This window comes from Bidens hawaiensis, unplaced genomic scaffold (genome assembly GCF_021521415.1).
Source record: "Bidens hawaiensis isolate Kalapana, Puna unplaced genomic scaffold, B.hawaiensis_p1.1 tig00018433_1, whole genome shotgun sequence".
NCBI classification, from domain to species: domain Eukaryota; kingdom Viridiplantae; phylum Streptophyta; class Magnoliopsida; order Asterales; family Asteraceae; genus Bidens; species Bidens hawaiensis.
The window spans coordinates 297,001-314,951 of record NW_027492785.1 but is presented as its reverse complement, the minus strand read 5'-3'; the positions used below and the strand labels follow the sequence as shown (position 1 = coordinate 314,951).

Here is a 17,951-nt window from a genome sequence, read left to right as displayed (position 1 = left end):
AATACTAATAATAACATATCATTATGAAAATAATGATAATAATAATAGTTTTATTAAAAGATAATAATAACAATAATAATACTAATAATCTTGTTAATAATAATAATGATAACATTTATAATAAATATCTTCTTGTTAATAAAAATAGAGATATTAACTTAAGTAATTTGTTAGCGAAACAAACCAAAGTTGGTCACGGTGGGAAATCGAACCCGTGACCTCAAGCTTAACCACATGCACCAACTAACCGCTCTAAACGACCATCTAATTAGGATTTAGGAAAAAAAACATAGTCTTAACCCTTGCACTTAACATCATCATTTCCAAAATAACTTTAAACCCAGATCCGATTAGCTCGATAAATTACCAGTTAAACTGAAAGTCACAACCACATTTCAATACCTGAACTCGAAGCCGGAGAGGAGGAACACAAGGGCTCGCCGGAGCCGATTCCGGCCACCTGAGGTGCGTCGGAAAACGAAGCAGCGAAAAAGAGAAGATAGAGAAGAGAGACGGGGAGAGATGACAAAAAAGAGAGGGAGAGAGCCGAGGGAGATAGAGAGGCTCCGGTACACCGGTGGCCAGTTTTCCGGTCACCGGAAAAACGTGTAGAGGGAGAGAGCTCGCACGGATTTACGAAGGTGGAGAAGGAGAGGCAGTGGGGGTACGGTGGTGGTGTATCGGAGGTGTTTGGCGTCGCCGGAGGTTCCGGGTCGCCGGACCGTAGCCGGAATCAAAAGATAGGAAGAGGGTGGTGGCTAGTGTGATGGCTGCGGTGGAGGTGGTGTTGGCTGGTGTTGGTTGGTGTTGCCGGAGATGGTGGCCGGAGATTCGCTGGAAAACGGCGACTGGCATGGTGGCGGCTGGTAGGTGTTTGTTTGTGTTGTTATAGTTAGGTTTAGGGTTTCTTTTATATATATATGTATATATATTTTCAAAAATAACCCCTCAAGTTTCAAACAAGTTTAAATTGAGTTTAAAGTTTCTTAAAACTCGTAACTTTACGAAAAATCGGTTTGGACCCCTTATGTTTTCTTAACAACTCTATAATAACATCGATTTATTGATAATCGAGGTCCATAATAATATTATATAATAAATAAATTAAGGTTCTAAAAATGTTTGAGCGGTTTTACAAAATAAAACTTTAAAATACGAATATAACTCGAGACTCAAATTTGACGAATGTCACAGATGAGTTAAAGGCGTTATACACATCGTTCCCTAGCTCAAAAATACTTCCACGGCACCCTGGGGGTGACAATCCAAGCGCCATAGGAGTACTATGGAGGGTGACGGCAACCCACGACATCCGGCCTAAACAATGTCGAAACACCAATAGGGGTGGGACTAGGGATGGAGATATGTAGGTAGTTTTTTTCCTACCTAGAATGAGTCATTTTAATATGACTATAGTCTAACCAAATTCTTTTAGATCCTAATCAAACTGGTATGTTTTAAAGATGACCGGAATTAACCCCAATTAATTCAATTTGCTTAAAACATGTTCTGACCCGCCCAAACCGATCCATTTGGCATGCTTATATATTAAGAACAAAATGTTTTTTTGAAAAAACTTTATATATTCAAAGGTACTTGGAAGATTGTTGGTCTCTCAAAGGGTCAAGAATTAGGAAAATATTGGTTCTCACAAGTTTAAATGGAGATTGTTATCGGTTATCCTAATTTAGTTATAGTTAAATTAGAAAATTCCAAAATAGCCTAATGAATCGTAGCCCACACACACCTCTAAACATATTTGCCCAACAGAGCATTGCCTTCCATAAAATAAGTAATTAATTAGTTAGTTACTACATCTCAAGGAGCATATTAACAACATTGCTCATTGTAGGCCTTGCCTCACTATCTTCCTCAGTACACTGCAACGCAATTCGCACCAGGTTTTCCATCATCACCGGATCATACTCACCTCTTACTGAACCATCTATAACATCCCCCTCATTCGCAGCCCACCGACCCCTCACCCAATCAATCAACCGGCTGCCATCACCCGGACCCCTTCCGGTTATCATCTCCAACACCACCACCCCATAGCTATACACATCCACTTTTGAAGTGATCGCAAGATTCAGCACCCACTCTGGAGCCATGTATCCCCGGGTCCCCCTCATCACCGAAAACTTCCATTGGTCGCTCCCGCCTCGGTCCCACCGCTTCGACAGGCCGAAATCACCCACCTTCGGGTTGTAACTACCATCCAACAATATGTTATGCGGCTTCACGTCACAATGCAGAACCCATTCCAAACACTCTTCGTGCAAATACGCCAATCCTTTTGCAGTCCCGATCACAATCTTAAACCTTGTAGCCCAATCTAGTTTGCCAAGCCGCAAGTTATTGGCTAACGATCCGTTCTCCATATACTCGTAAACAACAAGCCTATGTTTTCCCTCAGCACAATAACCCCATGTCTCTACTAAGTTCATGTGATTCATTCTCCCGATCGTGCTTATTTCAGCCTGAAATTCATCTTCCCCTTGTTCGCCACTGTTTTTCAGCTTCTTTATGGCTGCAATCCGGTTGTCCTTCAACCGTGCTTTATACACAACTGAAGACCCGCCTTTCCCGATCTCCTCACTGAAATTACACGACGCCTTCTTCAGCTCATGATAAGTAAATTTCCTAAACCCGGTTGAAGCAGGAAAGTACATCTGATCGCTTGTAGACGAGTGCTTACTAGTACAATACCAGAAAAACAATATACACACAATTTCTATGAACCCGATGGTGCACCCGACCACTAACATGAATCCAAGTGGCCTCGTGTTGTTTATTTTCTCATACGGCCGTGCCAGTTGCGTCACGATAGGTGGTCGTGGGCAGGTGAAGCTTGTCCGCCCGACGGCTTTCCTATTATTAAAAGAGGATGCTAGCCTTGTGGGAAACTTGATATAGATGGTACCGTAAACCCCGTTCTGATACCCGTTATGCAAAGAAGACTTCAAGAAACAGAAGAATCCCTTGTCACTTAAATATGCAAAATTAAAGCCTCTGCAATTGTTATCATGTAAACAATCCTTCATGCATGCATCAAGAGTCGTGTTGACATGGAAACGGATATCATACCCGTAGAACTCTGTGTATGGAAGCGCAATGAAATCACAACCGCCATCTTCCAGCTTATTGCAATCCATAGATTGATCGGGTTCACACCCGGCACTCCAATCTTGAGAATGAACCATCTTGAACCCATGCAAACAAGTGCATATCCGCCCATATCTAGAATATGTACATAGACTGTTGGGTCCACACGTACCATCAATCCTACAAATCTGAGAAATCGCCTGCCATGTCACCTCCCATTTCATTCCAATTCCAGCCTCAGCCTGCAGCAGGGTATACGCTCTGACATTACCGTCCGTGTCTAACCGCATCATTCTTTGCGGGCCCAGCTGCCCATAATCAGTTGTCGTGAAACTGAAACCGTCGGTTGAGTTGAACATACCATAAGAATCAAGCTGAGCAGTCCGAGTATCGATGTACTCGAATCTACCCGCGTAGTACGTTCTTTTCCTCGGATCAGGCCAGTAATTGGAGGTTGTTTCTAGGTTGTCATAGATAAGCCGAAGGATACTATCGTGATCGAAAATCAGCTTATAATAACCGGAAGAACGGTTAGTAGAGCTTCTAGAAGAAACAAGCTGTGTGTTTCTAGTAAACAGTTGGTTTGGAAGAAGGGTATCTGTTGGGTAATCAAAGCTTTGCCAAAGAACATGTTGTTCATGTTGAATAACAAGCACAAGGTTACCTGTGTTGTTGAGTTTCAGTTCCAGTGAAGAGGACTTTGACTGGGTCTTTGTTGACCAGATGACGTGTTGACCGGCATCTATGAGAACAAGGTTGCCATCTTTCTGCAAGGATAGCTTCGATTTCTTGCCGTTAACGGGTTCGTCTCGGTTAGCCATCCAGACCACGGACGCGGGCTTCTGGGTGAACCATATTCCGAAGACGTAAGCATTTTGGCCGGTTTGATGAAAACCGGCTGTGAAGACGGCGTTTGGTGAAACTATGAGGTCATCTTTATTGTTTTGGACAGATAAAGATTTGCCTCTAGTTAAACTATAGCGCGGTGGGTAAGAGGAAGAAGCAGCAGCAGCATATGACGACGAAGAAATTAATATTATTATTATAAGAAGAAGAAGAAGAAGAAGAGGATGAAACATTGACGCCTCCATGAAATGATTCTCAAGATATGGCCTCGCCGACTATGGTTTATTATTATATATATAATAATATTAATCAATGACTTCTTATGCAATTCTTTGATTAATAAAAAGAGAATTGAAAATCCTTCTAGTTAGTATAATGAGATCATGTTGTTGAAAAATAATTAAATTAGGTTGGTAGATGGAATAGTACGACTTTGAAGTAAGTTTTGTGGTAGTGCAAAAGGAAATTTCCAAGCATGTCCATGTCAAGTGGCGTCTCAATTTCAAAGTCTTCCACTTATGTCATATCAATCAATCAAATATATATACCGGAACAAGAACTAACGTCTTACTTTTGTTATCAAACACTGCCACTCCTACGCAAATGACACTTTATGTTAAAAGTAGAGTTTTATAACCGTCTTTTTATTTATATAAAAACTTAGTTTGTTAAGAAAAAATATCATAAAGAAGTTTATTATGCGTTCGCTTGTATCTCACATGGTGTGGACGTAGACTAGGAGATCCCATAGAAGTCAGCAACTCTTTTATAATATAAATAAATAGATATAAGGGGTGTTTGAGATTCCTTATTTTAGTTACTTTTAATTTTTCATTAAGTTAATAAGTTATAAAAGTATAACTTATGGAACTTTTCCTCTCACAACATAAGCATTTCCAAACAACATATTACTTCTCAAAAAGTTTATTAGTTATAAGTTCATGAAAATAAGCAATCCTAAACACCCCATAGTCGTGATTCATACTAAATAATCTAATCTTGCCTTATATATTAAATGCCATGGGAAAACAATTCACTTCACTAACCGGGAAAACTTCTCCCCGTCCTGGAGCATCGTCCCTCAAAACATACTAGAGGGTTTTTTTTCTTCCAATAAAGTGAATATTCACCCTTTTTTGTCAAGTTAATTTCCCAAATTTTGGATGAAATTATGTCGGGAAACACAGGAAGTCCTAGTAATGAAAGTAACATAGTTTTAGTATTGTTCAAATTATGGTGGTACTAAAACTAAAACAAAGCGTAGTGGTTGTACGCGAATTTGGTCGGTTTCCTACACGTTCGTTACGGTACCATAACTAAAACAAAAACAAAATTGGTATCCGGTCGGTTTTCATTACGTTCGTTATGGTACGTAACTAAAACAAAAAATCAGATGGCGTCAAAACCCGAGCCTTGTCAATCCCAGACGCTGGCGTGGTGAGTTTACGCGAATTCAGTTGGTTTTCGTCATGTAAAAAAATTGACGGTCGATCTACCAATACTAAAAACGAAAATCGAAATGGTGTGGACAAGTTCGGTGTCGCCACTTGGCCCACTAAAAGCTTAGCGACACATCAAAAATAAAGCTTAAAAAATTGCAATATATTACTGCAGTGTACCAGTTTCAAGCCTAAGTCCACACAACCAAAATAACACTTTACTTTGGCTACTCCATCAAAGAGTTTTGTTACATGAGTTTCCTACCTTTGAAAATATATACCAGAAAGTATCACTAAAACATTCCAAAAGTCAAACACAATAAAACAAAAAAGCAATAAAAAACTAAAAAAACATCGACCTTTGTACTTTACTTCTATTAGAAGATAATTGGTTCATATGACCTGGGCTATTAATGATGCACATTAGGTTGGAGCCCAGCAGGTTCTTAATAAACGAGAACATAACGTCCTAGCCCATTACCCATGTGACTATGTGAGGTGGTAAAGCTCTCTTTTAGATTTGTAAAAGAGAGTTACTTAGATGTTGACAACCCATACACACCCCTCTACATGATATTCACATACGTACATGTACATGTACATGTACATGTACATGTACATGTACATGTACATGTACATGTACATGCAGATACATTTAGTTTTGTAACAACTATTAAACGGTCTAGTTTGATGTTGACAACTCAAAGATGGGTTTGGGGACATGAAGAACAGCTCCTCATGGTTTACATAAACATGACAAACTTCAAAAATCAAGTAGTAGATCACCAAACATGCCAATTACAAAGAGAAAAAAAAACACTAAACCACTGCAATTAAATAAACACATACGTACATTTGAAAGTTGAAAATAAATCAAATTGTCAAGCTTTTACACTAAAGCACAAACCCAAGTCAAGTGTAGATACCAAACATACATGTTTCCATTTGTTCTGACATATCATAAAACCACGTACGTGTCCAATTCAATCCTCATCTTCTTCGTCCTCCTGCTCATAACAACGTGTTTGAATGTGAACCATGATTAAAAAGATATCACACTATCTAAGGAAACAAACGTGAATAATCAAGTAGTACGCATATGTGAACCATTGAAGATCGTTTAAATCAAATAAATAAATACCTGCCCACTTTCCTTGTCTACTTCGGACTTAGACTTATCAGATTCCTCCTCAACATCATCCACTTCACTCTCCTATTGAAGAGGTAGGTCTCAGCAGAGCCCAGTTGGACCCGCAAGACTCACCTTGAAAAGGGACGTCTGCGCAGTTGAACCCGCAAGACTCCTTAACGGACGTCTGCGCGGTTGAACCCGCAAGACTTAACTTAAAGGGACGTCTGCGCAGAGACCAACTGGATCCGCAGGACCCACCATGCTCAGAGACGTGACGTCCTTACGCGCAGTACGCAAGCTGTTCCCGCAGGAAAAGCCTCCCAATGGTGAAGTACTCTGCCTGTTCCCGCAGCTGCGGATACAAGCCATCAGGGAAGGCTACCTGCGCAGCAAAGCTACACGCACAAGGCACTTAGCTCTCATAATAATTCAGTAATGTCACCTGAAGAAGGAATGAGCAAAGCCGGGAACTCTCCCGCACAAAGCCGGGAGAACTCCCGCCCAAATGAGCCAGTCCGTACGATACTGGAGGATCTTTTGTACTGTACCTGACGAGGTATGGACAAAAGATCTGACCAAGGATACGACAGCTCACTGACAACAGTATGACGAGCAGCACGCTCTTGTACTGTATGTCACTATTAGCCGCTGCCTACTCACCAACCTGTCGGAGGACGTGCATAGCCTGCAGTTGGTGGAACAGGAATAGTACACAGCCGGCCTGGTCACTATCAGCCGCTGCCTACCCACCAACTACCAGCATGGCATGTGCGTAGCCCACAGTTGGCAGAACAGGAACACTATTCAGCCGGCTGTACCTTCTTGGAAACCTACCTTCGGCTATAAATACTCCAACACCTTGGAATGATATATCATCTTATATCTCATCTCATCTCATCTTATATCTCATACCTGATATCTGCTCTAGTCATTCTCTTAATATACACTTATATTCAAGAGCAATCTAGTCTGATTCTCACGCCGGAGGGTGGTCACAAGGAGGTACCCCCCCTCTTCTCAGTGACGAGCTCACGGTGTCTGTTTTGCAGGTTATCAGAAGAACCATCTTTGCCGGATCTAACCCCTCGTGGGAAACATCTATTTAACCCCTAGATTATCCGTAATCTGCCCGGGGTCGATTAGTGTTTCTTCATTGGCGCCATCCATGCATAAAAGCTAGAACTTAATCCTTTTTCAGTTTTCTCAAAACTTCTGGAAAGATGGTTAAAGAAACCCCGGTAACCACAACCCCAGCTACTGAGGGGAATACCGGCGACTACACAGTTTTTACGAACACTACCCCGGTTACCCAAGCCGGGGCAAGTGCAGTAAATTTTACGAACACTACCCCAGTTACCCGAGTTGGGGCAAGTGCAGTAAATAATCGCTCACTGGGATTCACCGATACCCAGTTAGAGAGACAACGAACGAGGCTCCCCCGCCAAACACTCGATGAAGTTAAAGCGTGGGCGGAAGCACGTCAAAAAGAATTCCAAGCTGAGTTGGATGAACGCTTACGTTCACTCCAACAGGCTGATGAATTAGTAGAGTACCTGGACGATGATTCGGAGGAATCCGATAGTAACGCAAACCCTCGTCATAGGGCGAAAGGGAAGCGTAAGGAAACGGACTCCCAACCGAGAAGGCATTTTGGAGAAACCTTCAAACCAAAAAGCGCGGGTGGAAACCCACGTGACTTCTCCAAAACATTTACACCAACTGCTGCAAAGGCGGGAACGTCCAAATTTGCAAGGGACATTGCGGAAGCAATCGCCCCGAAAAGTGCCAAACAGATGTCCAACATCGGCACTTACGATGGTATATCTGATCCAGACGATCATTTGAACAGGTTCATTGCGGGGGCAACCGTCAATAGTTGGACGGAACCTACGTGGTGTTACATGTTCCAAATGACGCTTGTTGGGGCAGTTAGAGCGTGGTTCGATCGTCTACCGGTCCACCACATCTACGATTGGGCAGACTTCCAGCAGAAGTTTAGCCAACACTTCAGCCAACAAAGAAAGTATACCGAAGAGCAATGGACAATCCTCAATTGCATTAGAGAGGAATATGAATATTTGCCAGACTTCATCACTCGCTTCAACTCAAAGAAGCTAAGTCTGGGTAATATTAGCGAAGATCTTGTTCGCGCTGCTTTCATCCAGGGCTCGAATGACCCAGAGCTCATCCGCACCTTAACGGGTAAAGATAGCATGCCATCCACATGGGATGCCATCATGACAGCAACTAAACGCTTTGCGGAAACGGAGAAGCAACTGGGTAGAGATCTCCCCCAGAGCACAAACCTCTACACCCAGAAAACAAGATAAGACAACGTCCTTACCGCCCGACTAAACAAAAAGCGGAAGCTAGGCATTTGGCAGTCAAGGGTAAACTTTGACACCTCATCCGGCTTGCAACATCGGTTAGGCGGAAGAGATAACGTACAGTCGAACAAGAACTCCAGATGGACGCCACTCACCAAAAGCGTCACCGAGATATTCGCCACTGAGGAGCTCCCATGGCCAAAGGCTCCAATAATCCGACATCGTCACAATGCTGATCGGATCAAATACTGTGACTTTCACAGGACAAAAGGCCACAACACTGAAGAATGCACAGACGTGAAGGACATCGTCGAAGCATTTCTCAGAGATGGGACGCTCGCGCACCTCGTGGTGTAACGAACGCTGAGCAGGCTGATGCGTGTAGAACCCCAGTTGGGGAAAACACGAGTAAAATTGCAGCTTCAATGTTGGAGACTACATACTGCGTAAACAACGAGATCCCGAACCAGGTGCATATCGGCTCGATGGCACTCCCATCCCAACAACATGGAAGGGAGCTCAATTACACAATTTGCATGTAGATCAATTCCAAATTTGTAAAGAAAAGGCCCAGAGCCACTTCTAATGGAAATGATTCTCCTTAGAATATAGATGCTGATGATCTTACATTTATACTTATGAACTTTCCACACTGATATGCCGGTCTTCACCGCATACATAAGTGGGGAAATCGTTGCTTGTGGAAGGCGGCAAAACCCGCATAAACACAAAAAACGGCAAACCTTCACGCAGGTCAGTCATAGGTGAAGTTTGGTCATCCCACTAAATGAAAGTCCCGGTCCTAACCGCACAAATCATGATAGAGGAAACCGAACTAACCTATTGACAACCGCGCGTCGAACGGTTAATTTATTCAAAACACTGATGCCGGTTTTCACCGCATAAATAAGTGTAAAGAAGCCGTTGCTTGTGGAAGGCGGCAAAACCCGCATAAACACAAAACGGCAAACCTTCACGCAGGTCAGTCATAGGTAAAGTTTGGTGATCCCACTAAATGAAAGTGCCGGTCCTAACCGCACAAATCATGATAGAGGAAACCGAACTAACCTATTGACAACCGCGCGTCGAACGGTTAATTTATTCAAAACACTGATGCCGGTTTTCACCGCATAAATAAGTGTAAAGAAGTCGTTGCTTGTGGAAGGCGGCAAAACCCGCATAAACACAAAACGACAAACCTTCACGCAGGTCAGTCATAGGTAAAGTTTGGTGATCTCACTAAATGAAAGTGCCGGTCCTAACCGCACAAATCATGATAGAAGAAACCGAACTAACCTATTGACAACCACGCGTCGAACGGTTAACCTATTCAAAATACTTAGAAAATTTCTAAAGGATGAGGAAAACCTCCACGCAGGTCAGATATATGTGAAGTTTAGCCATCCTACCAAGTGCAAGTGACGGTTTTACCCGCACAATCACGAAGGAGGAAGCAAAACTTCAACCTATTATCTACCACGTTCAAAGGTTAACTTATTCCAAACACTTAAAAAATTTCAAACGAAAAGATGAGGAAAACCTCCACGCAGGTCAGATATAGGTAAAGTTTAGCCATCCTACTAAGTGCAAGTGACGGTCTTACCCGCACAATCACGAAGGAGGAAGCAAAACTTCAACCTATTATCTACCACGTTCAAAGGTTAACTTATTCTAAACACTTGGAAAGTTGCTAATTTAAACTAAAGTATGCATGAGCAAGTCATATAACGTTTATAAAGCAAGTCATCCAGTGAATGTAGCGGTCTTACCCGCACAAAGATTTATATTTCATAATTATTCAAACATTACAATGACCGGATAACTACCCGCCTACATGAATATAAATCTATACAATGTAAACCTATCCTAACAGTGGGAAGGGATCTTAAGGTTCAAGCTTCAGGACCACTCCCTCAAAACCCACTTGTACCCGCACCATCAGTTGGCTGTGGCGGTTCAATGAAGGTCTTTAGAATGGCTAGCCCATCATCAGCAGCAGCAACTTCGTTCACCTTCTCCACCACCGGATGCGGGAAGGCGGCATACTGGTTCACTGCTTGGTCATAAACAGCTTCAGTATCCACATCATATAGAGGGAAGTTGGAAGGCGGGATGCCTTTCTCAACGAACCCTAGACCAAGCAGGAAGCCGGCCTTTTCCCCATCCTCGTGAGAAGCGTTGAGGGCTGCGCTCATGGCATCATCGTATGACGTGTCCGTGAAGACTCGATGCACAACCTACAAGAAAAATACAAGTATCAAAACCTTTTCTATTTACAAAGAAAAGCGTAAAGATATTATGAAATTACGCATACCTGAGACAACGCTTCTCGAAGAAGCCATTCCTTGGCAACCAGAGCTTCCTGGAGGGCGGCTTGAGCTTGGTTACGGGCGCGTTCGGCTTCACTTTTGTTAAGGTTGGCGAGCAACACTTCCTTAGCAGCAGCCTCTTCAACGCCCTTTAGCTTCCGCTCAGTATGGTCAAGCACGCCCCTCTGGTCCAAGATCTCTTGGAGCTTCTTGGCGTCTTCCATAGCCAAGGCATCATGAGCCTGCTGAAGCCTCTCTAGCTTGGCTTTAAGCTCCTCATTCTCAATGCGTAGAGGCTCAGCAACAGCTTCAGCCTTGGTGGCCCTCTCAGTTGCGTTCCAGGCAGTTTCCTTAGCCAGCCGAAGCTGTTCGTTAACAGCTTGGGCAGCCTTGGAACGGGCCTCGAGTCGGGCCTGAACTTCAACCTCGAGGGCCTTGAAGGCCTTCTCCTTTTCCGCAGCCACTGCGGTAAGCCTCTTGTTCTCCTCCCGGACAGCTCGCGCCTGAGCTACTTCTTGGATACGAGCTGCTTTTAACTTGTCGTTTTCACAGCAGCTCGACGCACGGTTGCATCCGGGCCAGGAGAATCCGAAGCTCATTGGTTAGCCTACCCTCCTGGTAGCTAGCCATTGCTTCCCCCAACGCACCACTGGGAGCTGCGTGACGAGCCCACTCCACGCACTCCACAGGCGTGCGAAGGGTTGTTCCTCGGCGGATGTTCCATCGTGGAACATACATTTCATTGGAATCCGACACTGCAAAAGCAAAAAGCAGTTAGGAAAAGATGATATAAAAAAATATATATACAAAATAAAGGCCAAAATAACTCTACGCACCTGTAGGGTCGACGACAGGCCTGTAGCCGCCAAACCCATCACCCGAACCTAACGGATATCCATCCAAGAGGTCAGGCAGATGGGAAGGAGGCAGAGATTGGCTTGACGCCCCAACCCCGGACATACTGAAGGACCGGCTGCAGTCGCCGGCGCCGGAGGAGGCATTGCGGAAGCCGCCGTGGTAGAAACCGGCGGAGGTGAACTCACCGGAGGTGAACTCACAACCGCGGCCGTGGCTGCGGAAGAATCCACAGAAACATTCACCGCCGGCTCAGTGAAAGAATCAGTAAATATGGCACTGACAGCCGGCGGAGATGTCGTCACAGTTGGAACAGTTGGCTCAACTGGGTGAGCAACTGAACCAACTGAAGCAGGCGCAGCCGCCTGGGTCGTCGCCTCAGGTAGGTTGACCAAGCCTACCGTCATGGGTCCGGAGGTGCTCCTCCCCGCTCCACCCTGGAATGCGGTAGCATCCACGCCTGTACAAAGAAGATATAAGTATAATGACGGAAAGATATGAAGTTAAAAGTAAAGGAAGTTTGTACTTACGGGTTTTCTTGAGCCTAAAAGTGCGAACAGGCGGGACGAACCCGATGGAGCCGGCCTCTTCACGCCGCTCACCGTCGTCGTCCTGGGCTGCTCGGAGGTGACAGTCGTCTCAGCCTCCGGAGCTGTGGTCTTATCACCACCAGGGTTCCCCGCCACCTCCTCGCTTTCGGTCTCTGAATCAGACCGATGCACCGGATCGGCAGTGGAGGCAACCTTCGCATTCCCCTTCCCGCCGGCAGCCTTCTTTTTCCGCACCAACGGAGGACCATCTGCGGATTCCTCATCAGAAGATGACAAGATTAGAGGAATTCCAGCAGAGGTTTCAACATTGAGAGGTCGAGGGTTGAATAACTCCTTACCTGGCAGCGTGGCACTCAGAATAGGGTGGCCTGGCGGGTAGACCTCCACAAACCGATCCCTCGTTTGCTCCAAGATGGGCAACTCGTTCTCATCGAGAGCACGAGTACCCATCCGGGCGGGACCATCACTCTCCCGCGGCTGCAGGAGAGACTGCAAGTCGTTTCCCTCTGAAATAAAAAGAAGAAACAGTTAGAAGAAAAACCTATATCAACAAAGAAGAGAGAGCATACCGTAAGGGACAGAGTTCAAACCGTATTCGAGGACGATAGGAATCTGGGACGCCTCCTTCCACACCCGGCTCATCCCAAGCATCACCATCCCAGACTCCGCAAAGCGGTACACCGGAGTCTGGATCCGGGAGATCTTGGCGAACCACTCCGCCTCCTGGTGGTTGAGGGCGTGAAGGACGGGGAGTGCTCTCCCATTCTTAAACGTCATCGCAAGGGGGATGACGCGAGCGGAGATAAAGAAAAACTCCCGCTTCCACGACCGAAGACTGCGCTCGGTAGCGCAGATCTTCAACCCCTTGATCCGATTGACCAAGGTGTACCACCCCTGGATACACCTCCAGGAGTAGAAGGTCATCAACCGATCTACGTGGGGCTCCACGCCCAGAATGAGGCACACCCACTCAAAGTGGCGGATCTTGGCGATCGCCATCGGGTGTACCTCCGTCAAATGCACACCGTGCCTCTCCAAGACACGGTATACAAACTTCGTCAATGGGAACCTGAGATTCCCATAAACGAAGAATGCAGCATACACCCCTATTTTGCCCTTGGGGGCATCGTACACCGTCTGGTGTGGCCCCTGAAACTCAGGCTCGAACGACTCGAGCATGAACTTCCGGACGATGTACTGAAAAAGCTCGGCCGGAAGAGCACACTGGCACTCGCCAGCAGTGCTCTTGTCGTCCTTTTCGGACGTCGACGTCGGGTTCTCGACGAACAACTCCGACTCCTCGGCAGTGGCCTCAAAATCATGGGTAGAAGACATGTTTCGGATGAACAGAAACGATTTCAGAAGAATGCTCGACGGAATAGTGAGTATTCACCGGAAATCGTTTAGAAGATGAAGAGAGAAGTGAAAGTGTGGACTAAGGTGCACCCTCTCGCCCTTTATATACTCATCGCAATTAATGCGATGAATTAAATGCGGAAGAGAGAGAAATCGCAGGTGCAATGAAACTATGACACGTGGCAAAGTGCAAGCTGGCAACAGCTGTTGAAAGTACGCGTGCCATTAATTTCGCGGTCACGCGCCCGAAAAATCGCGCCCACGCGCCTGAAAAAGCGCCTGGAATGACCATATACTGTCACGTCGCCATAACTTCCTGCACGTCCTGACACTGTCAGAAGAAACCGTCGGACGACGTTTCAACAGTTTGGACTGTTCTTATCCTTTCACCAACTTCAAATTTCAAAAAGATTCAAAAGTAAGCGGGAAAATACCCCTTACCTTGGCAACCAAGAAACTATAAGACAGGTGCTAGTACAGTGTTAAGGCAAAACCCTTTACATACTTAGCACCTGCAGGGAATTGAAGCCAAGAATACCTCGGCAACCAAGTAACCATAAGACGGGTGCGAGTACAGTGTCAAGGCAAAACCCTTCACATACTTAGCACCCGCAGGGAATTGAAGCCAGGAATACCTTGGAAGTAACTATAAGACGAGTGCGGGTACAGTGTCAAGGCAAAACCCTTCACATACCTAGCACTCCGCAGGGAATTGAAACCAAGAAGGATCTTCTGGGCAGTGCTTGCGGAAACGGGAATAACATCCCTGCATAGCGGGAACGTCGAGAACTAGATTGTTTGAACCTCCAAGATGGAATTGGTTGTTTAAACATAATTGATCACTATGTTCAAAACTACCAAAACCTCATGGAGAATCTAAACAAGTGGAACTCAACGCTCCTGACTTGCGAGGAGGTTACAGACCTACCCGCATCACACCCAAAGATCAAGCAGAAAAGTCGGGAATTTCTGCACGTGACATTATGACTTCCGCGGGAAGAATCCCCATGGAAAACCTTAAAACTAAAACCTTTTCAAAACCCCTTGTTTAAGTCCAAAAGTTCACCTCACTTATTAACAATTCATGAGAAGAACATTGGACTGGGGGGACTTGAAGAGGTAGGTCTCAGCAGAGCCCAGTTGGACCCGCAAGACTCACCTTTTAAAGGGACGTCTGCGCAGTTGAACCCGCAAGACTCCTTAACGGACGTCTGCGCGGTTGAACCCGCAAGACTTAACTTAAATGGACGTCTGCGCAGAGACCAACTGGATCCGCAGGATCCACCATGCTCAAAGACGTGACGTCCTTACGCGCAGTACGCAAGCTCTTCCCGCAGGAAAAGCCTCCCAATGGTGAAGTACTCTGCCTGTTCCCGCAGCTGCGGATACAAGCCATCAGGGAAGGCTACCTGCGCAGCAAAGCTACACGCACAAGGCACTTAGCTCTCATAATAATTCAGTAATGTCACCTGAAGAAGGAATGAGCAAAGCCGGGAACTCTCCCGCACAAAGCCGGGAGAACTCCCGCCCAAAAGAGCCAATCCGTACGATACTGGAGGATCTTTTGTACTGTACCTGACGAGGTATGGACAAAAGATCTGACCAAGGATACGACAGCTCACTGACAACAGTATGACGAGCAGCACGCTCTTGTACTGTATGTCACTATTAGCCGCTGCCTACTCACCAACCTGTCGGAGGACGTGCATAGCTTGCAGTTGGTGGAACAGAAATAGTACACAGCCGGCCTGGTCACTATCAGCCGCTGCCTACCCACCAACTACTAGCATGGCATGTGCGTAGCCCACAGTTGGCAGAACAGGAACACTATTCAGCCGGCTGTACCTTCTTGGAAACCTACCTTCGGCTATAAATACTCCAACACCTTGGAATGGTATATCATCTTATATATCATCTCATCTCATCTTATATCTCATACCTGATATACGCTCTAGTCATTCTCTTAATATACACTTATATTCAAGAGCAATCTAGTCTGATTCTCACGCCGGAGGGTGGTCACAAGGAGGTACCCCCCCTTCTCAGTAACGAGCTCACGGTGTCTGTTTTGCAGGTTATCAGAAGAACCATCTTTGCCGGATCTAACCCCTCGTGGGAAACATCTATTTAACCCCCAGATTATCCGTAATCTGCCCGGGGTCGATTAGTGTTTCTTCACCTATATATATATATACATACAAAATCCATCAAACATTTCATTTATAAATGCAACCAAAAAAACACAAACCTGTTTCTTATTGTACGCTTTCATAACTTTCTCATACTCGGTCTTCCTTTTTGCAGCCTTGGCTTCATAAGGAGCCTTTTCCTAAATCAAAATAATCGGTATAACAAAGTTGATTTATATTAATTTGTTGAATTACAAAACACAAGTAGCTAGTTCTTTTTGAAATGTCTTACAGCGGCACTCATGGATTTCCATTTGGCTCCCCCAGCTTTCCCAACCTAGAAAAGAGGTTAGGTGAGATGTAACAGCAGCAAGAACTGAATAATAATAATAATAATAGTGTAGCGTATGTATTATGTTATGATTTTGCAAGACAAATAAAGGATCACAAGTCAACGCAGTAAAATATATTATTACAAAACAACCTAAATTCGTTCAAAAATATTTGGAATTAGCAGAATTAAAAACAAGGAAATTGAAATCAGCAAAATTGGACACAAATAAAATAGTAGTAGATTTAATTATTTAAAAAAAAACTGAAGTGGTTGAATGCAGCAGAATTAGTGATCCTGGATGATACAAGTAAAACAGATCTGAAAAGAAAGAAAGAAGATACCTTACCTTACCTTACCTGCTGCTATTAATTAGAGAAAAGAGAGATGTTTGTGTTGAATGAAATAATATCAGAATACCCAGAAACAAAGAAAGAAAGGATTTTTAGTTTGTGTGTATGTGGAATCAAACAGAACAATGAATGAGTGAGTGACCGGACCAGCCTGTTGACATTGGTTTAACATATTTTATTTTCTGTCTTGTCTTTTTAATTACATTTTTAGTTCAAATAAATTACCAATTTAACTCCATGACCTTCTACACCAAAAAAAAAAAAGAAAAAAGAAAACGAAATCTATGAAAAAACATTCTTTATTACGAAGACTCACACATTGTGTTCTTCCAATTTGGTGAATGAGGGTCTAGGTTTTCTTAGATTAATCTAATTTCATGAAGGTGAATGATAATGAGTGAACTAAGAAAAAAAGAATTCTCATGATTATTTTCGGGCTTACTGATTTATTAAATTCACAAACACGACGATTTAATATACATTGAAGTATAATATTAAATAAAATATGTGTATTATAAATTCTAATTCTTATATTGTTTATACTCAAAAGCGGGGAATATATGAAACGTTAAAAGCCAATTAGCTCAACAAATGTTATAGGATAAGTGAAGATTTTGACCGGATACAGCAAGGTCTCAAGTTTGAATCCTATTCTAATTGGGCTTGTCTGCCATAGGTCTTCAAAAGGTGGATTCGTCTGGAACAGAAGACGGTGAGCTTGGGCTACCTAGCACTGTCTGTCATCACAAGAGTATGAGGTCGTTTTTTGTTATTATGTTATGGGTAGCAAGACTTTTATTAGTTGACGATTAAAAAAAATATATGAAATATAAAAAATATATGAAAATTATGTAAGAGAAGAATCTTAAAACGAGCAAGAAACCAAATTAACTGAAGTGAAACCAAATTAATAGAAAAAGGCGAACCGAAGCAATAATCGTCGGTTAATTAATTATTTTATTGAAAAATAAAATTTTAGGTTTCGGTTTGGTTATTCACTTTTAAAAACAAAAAGAAAACTCAGTATAACCAAACCGAACCCAAAACCAAAAGATTTGTATATTAATTAGTTAACTAGTGGCTTGGGTTTGGCGTGGTGAGCCCTAAAATCATGTAACCTGATCTCTTTCTTGATTAATCCTCACAAAGCACATGCTACATAGAAGAGTCGAATTGTAACGCCGGCGATTGTCAGTCTATTGAGTCAGTAGTTAGGTG

At 43.9% G+C, this 17,951-nt stretch overlaps 1 protein-coding gene and 1 long non-coding RNA gene across 3 annotated transcripts; both read right to left on the bottom strand.

Annotated features, from left to right (window-relative positions):
- Positions 1 to 1,737: 1,737 nt before the first annotated feature.
- Positions 1,738 to 4,210, bottom strand: LOC143556089 (putative receptor protein kinase ZmPK1). Its single transcript, XM_077045514.1, has one exon. The coding sequence runs from the start codon at positions 4,194 to 4,196 to the stop codon at positions 1,812 to 1,814; it is 2,385 nt and encodes a 794-aa protein (XP_076901629.1). The 5' UTR covers positions 4,197 to 4,210; the 3' UTR covers positions 1,738 to 1,811.
- Positions 4,211 to 6,523: 2,313 nt separating this feature from the next.
- LOC143556065 (uncharacterized) lies at positions 6,524 to 16,406 on the bottom strand. 2 transcript variants are annotated; one of them, XR_013139308.1, is made up of 3 exons: positions 16,342 to 16,406; positions 16,169 to 16,249; positions 6,524 to 6,603 (listed from the first exon to the last, which is right to left on the bottom strand). It is a non-coding gene; the product is annotated as an uncharacterized LOC143556065 (long non-coding RNA). The 2 variants fall into 2 exon arrangements; XR_013139309.1 differs by having other exon boundaries at positions 6,531 to 6,600; positions 16,163 to 16,249.
- Positions 16,407 to 17,951: the final 1,545 nt, after the last annotated feature.

Coding starts and splice junctions, on each gene's coding strand:
- LOC143556089 (XM_077045514.1), bottom strand. CDS start 4,196: ATGGAGGCGTCAATGTTTCATCCTCTTCTTCTTCTTCTTCTTCTTATA.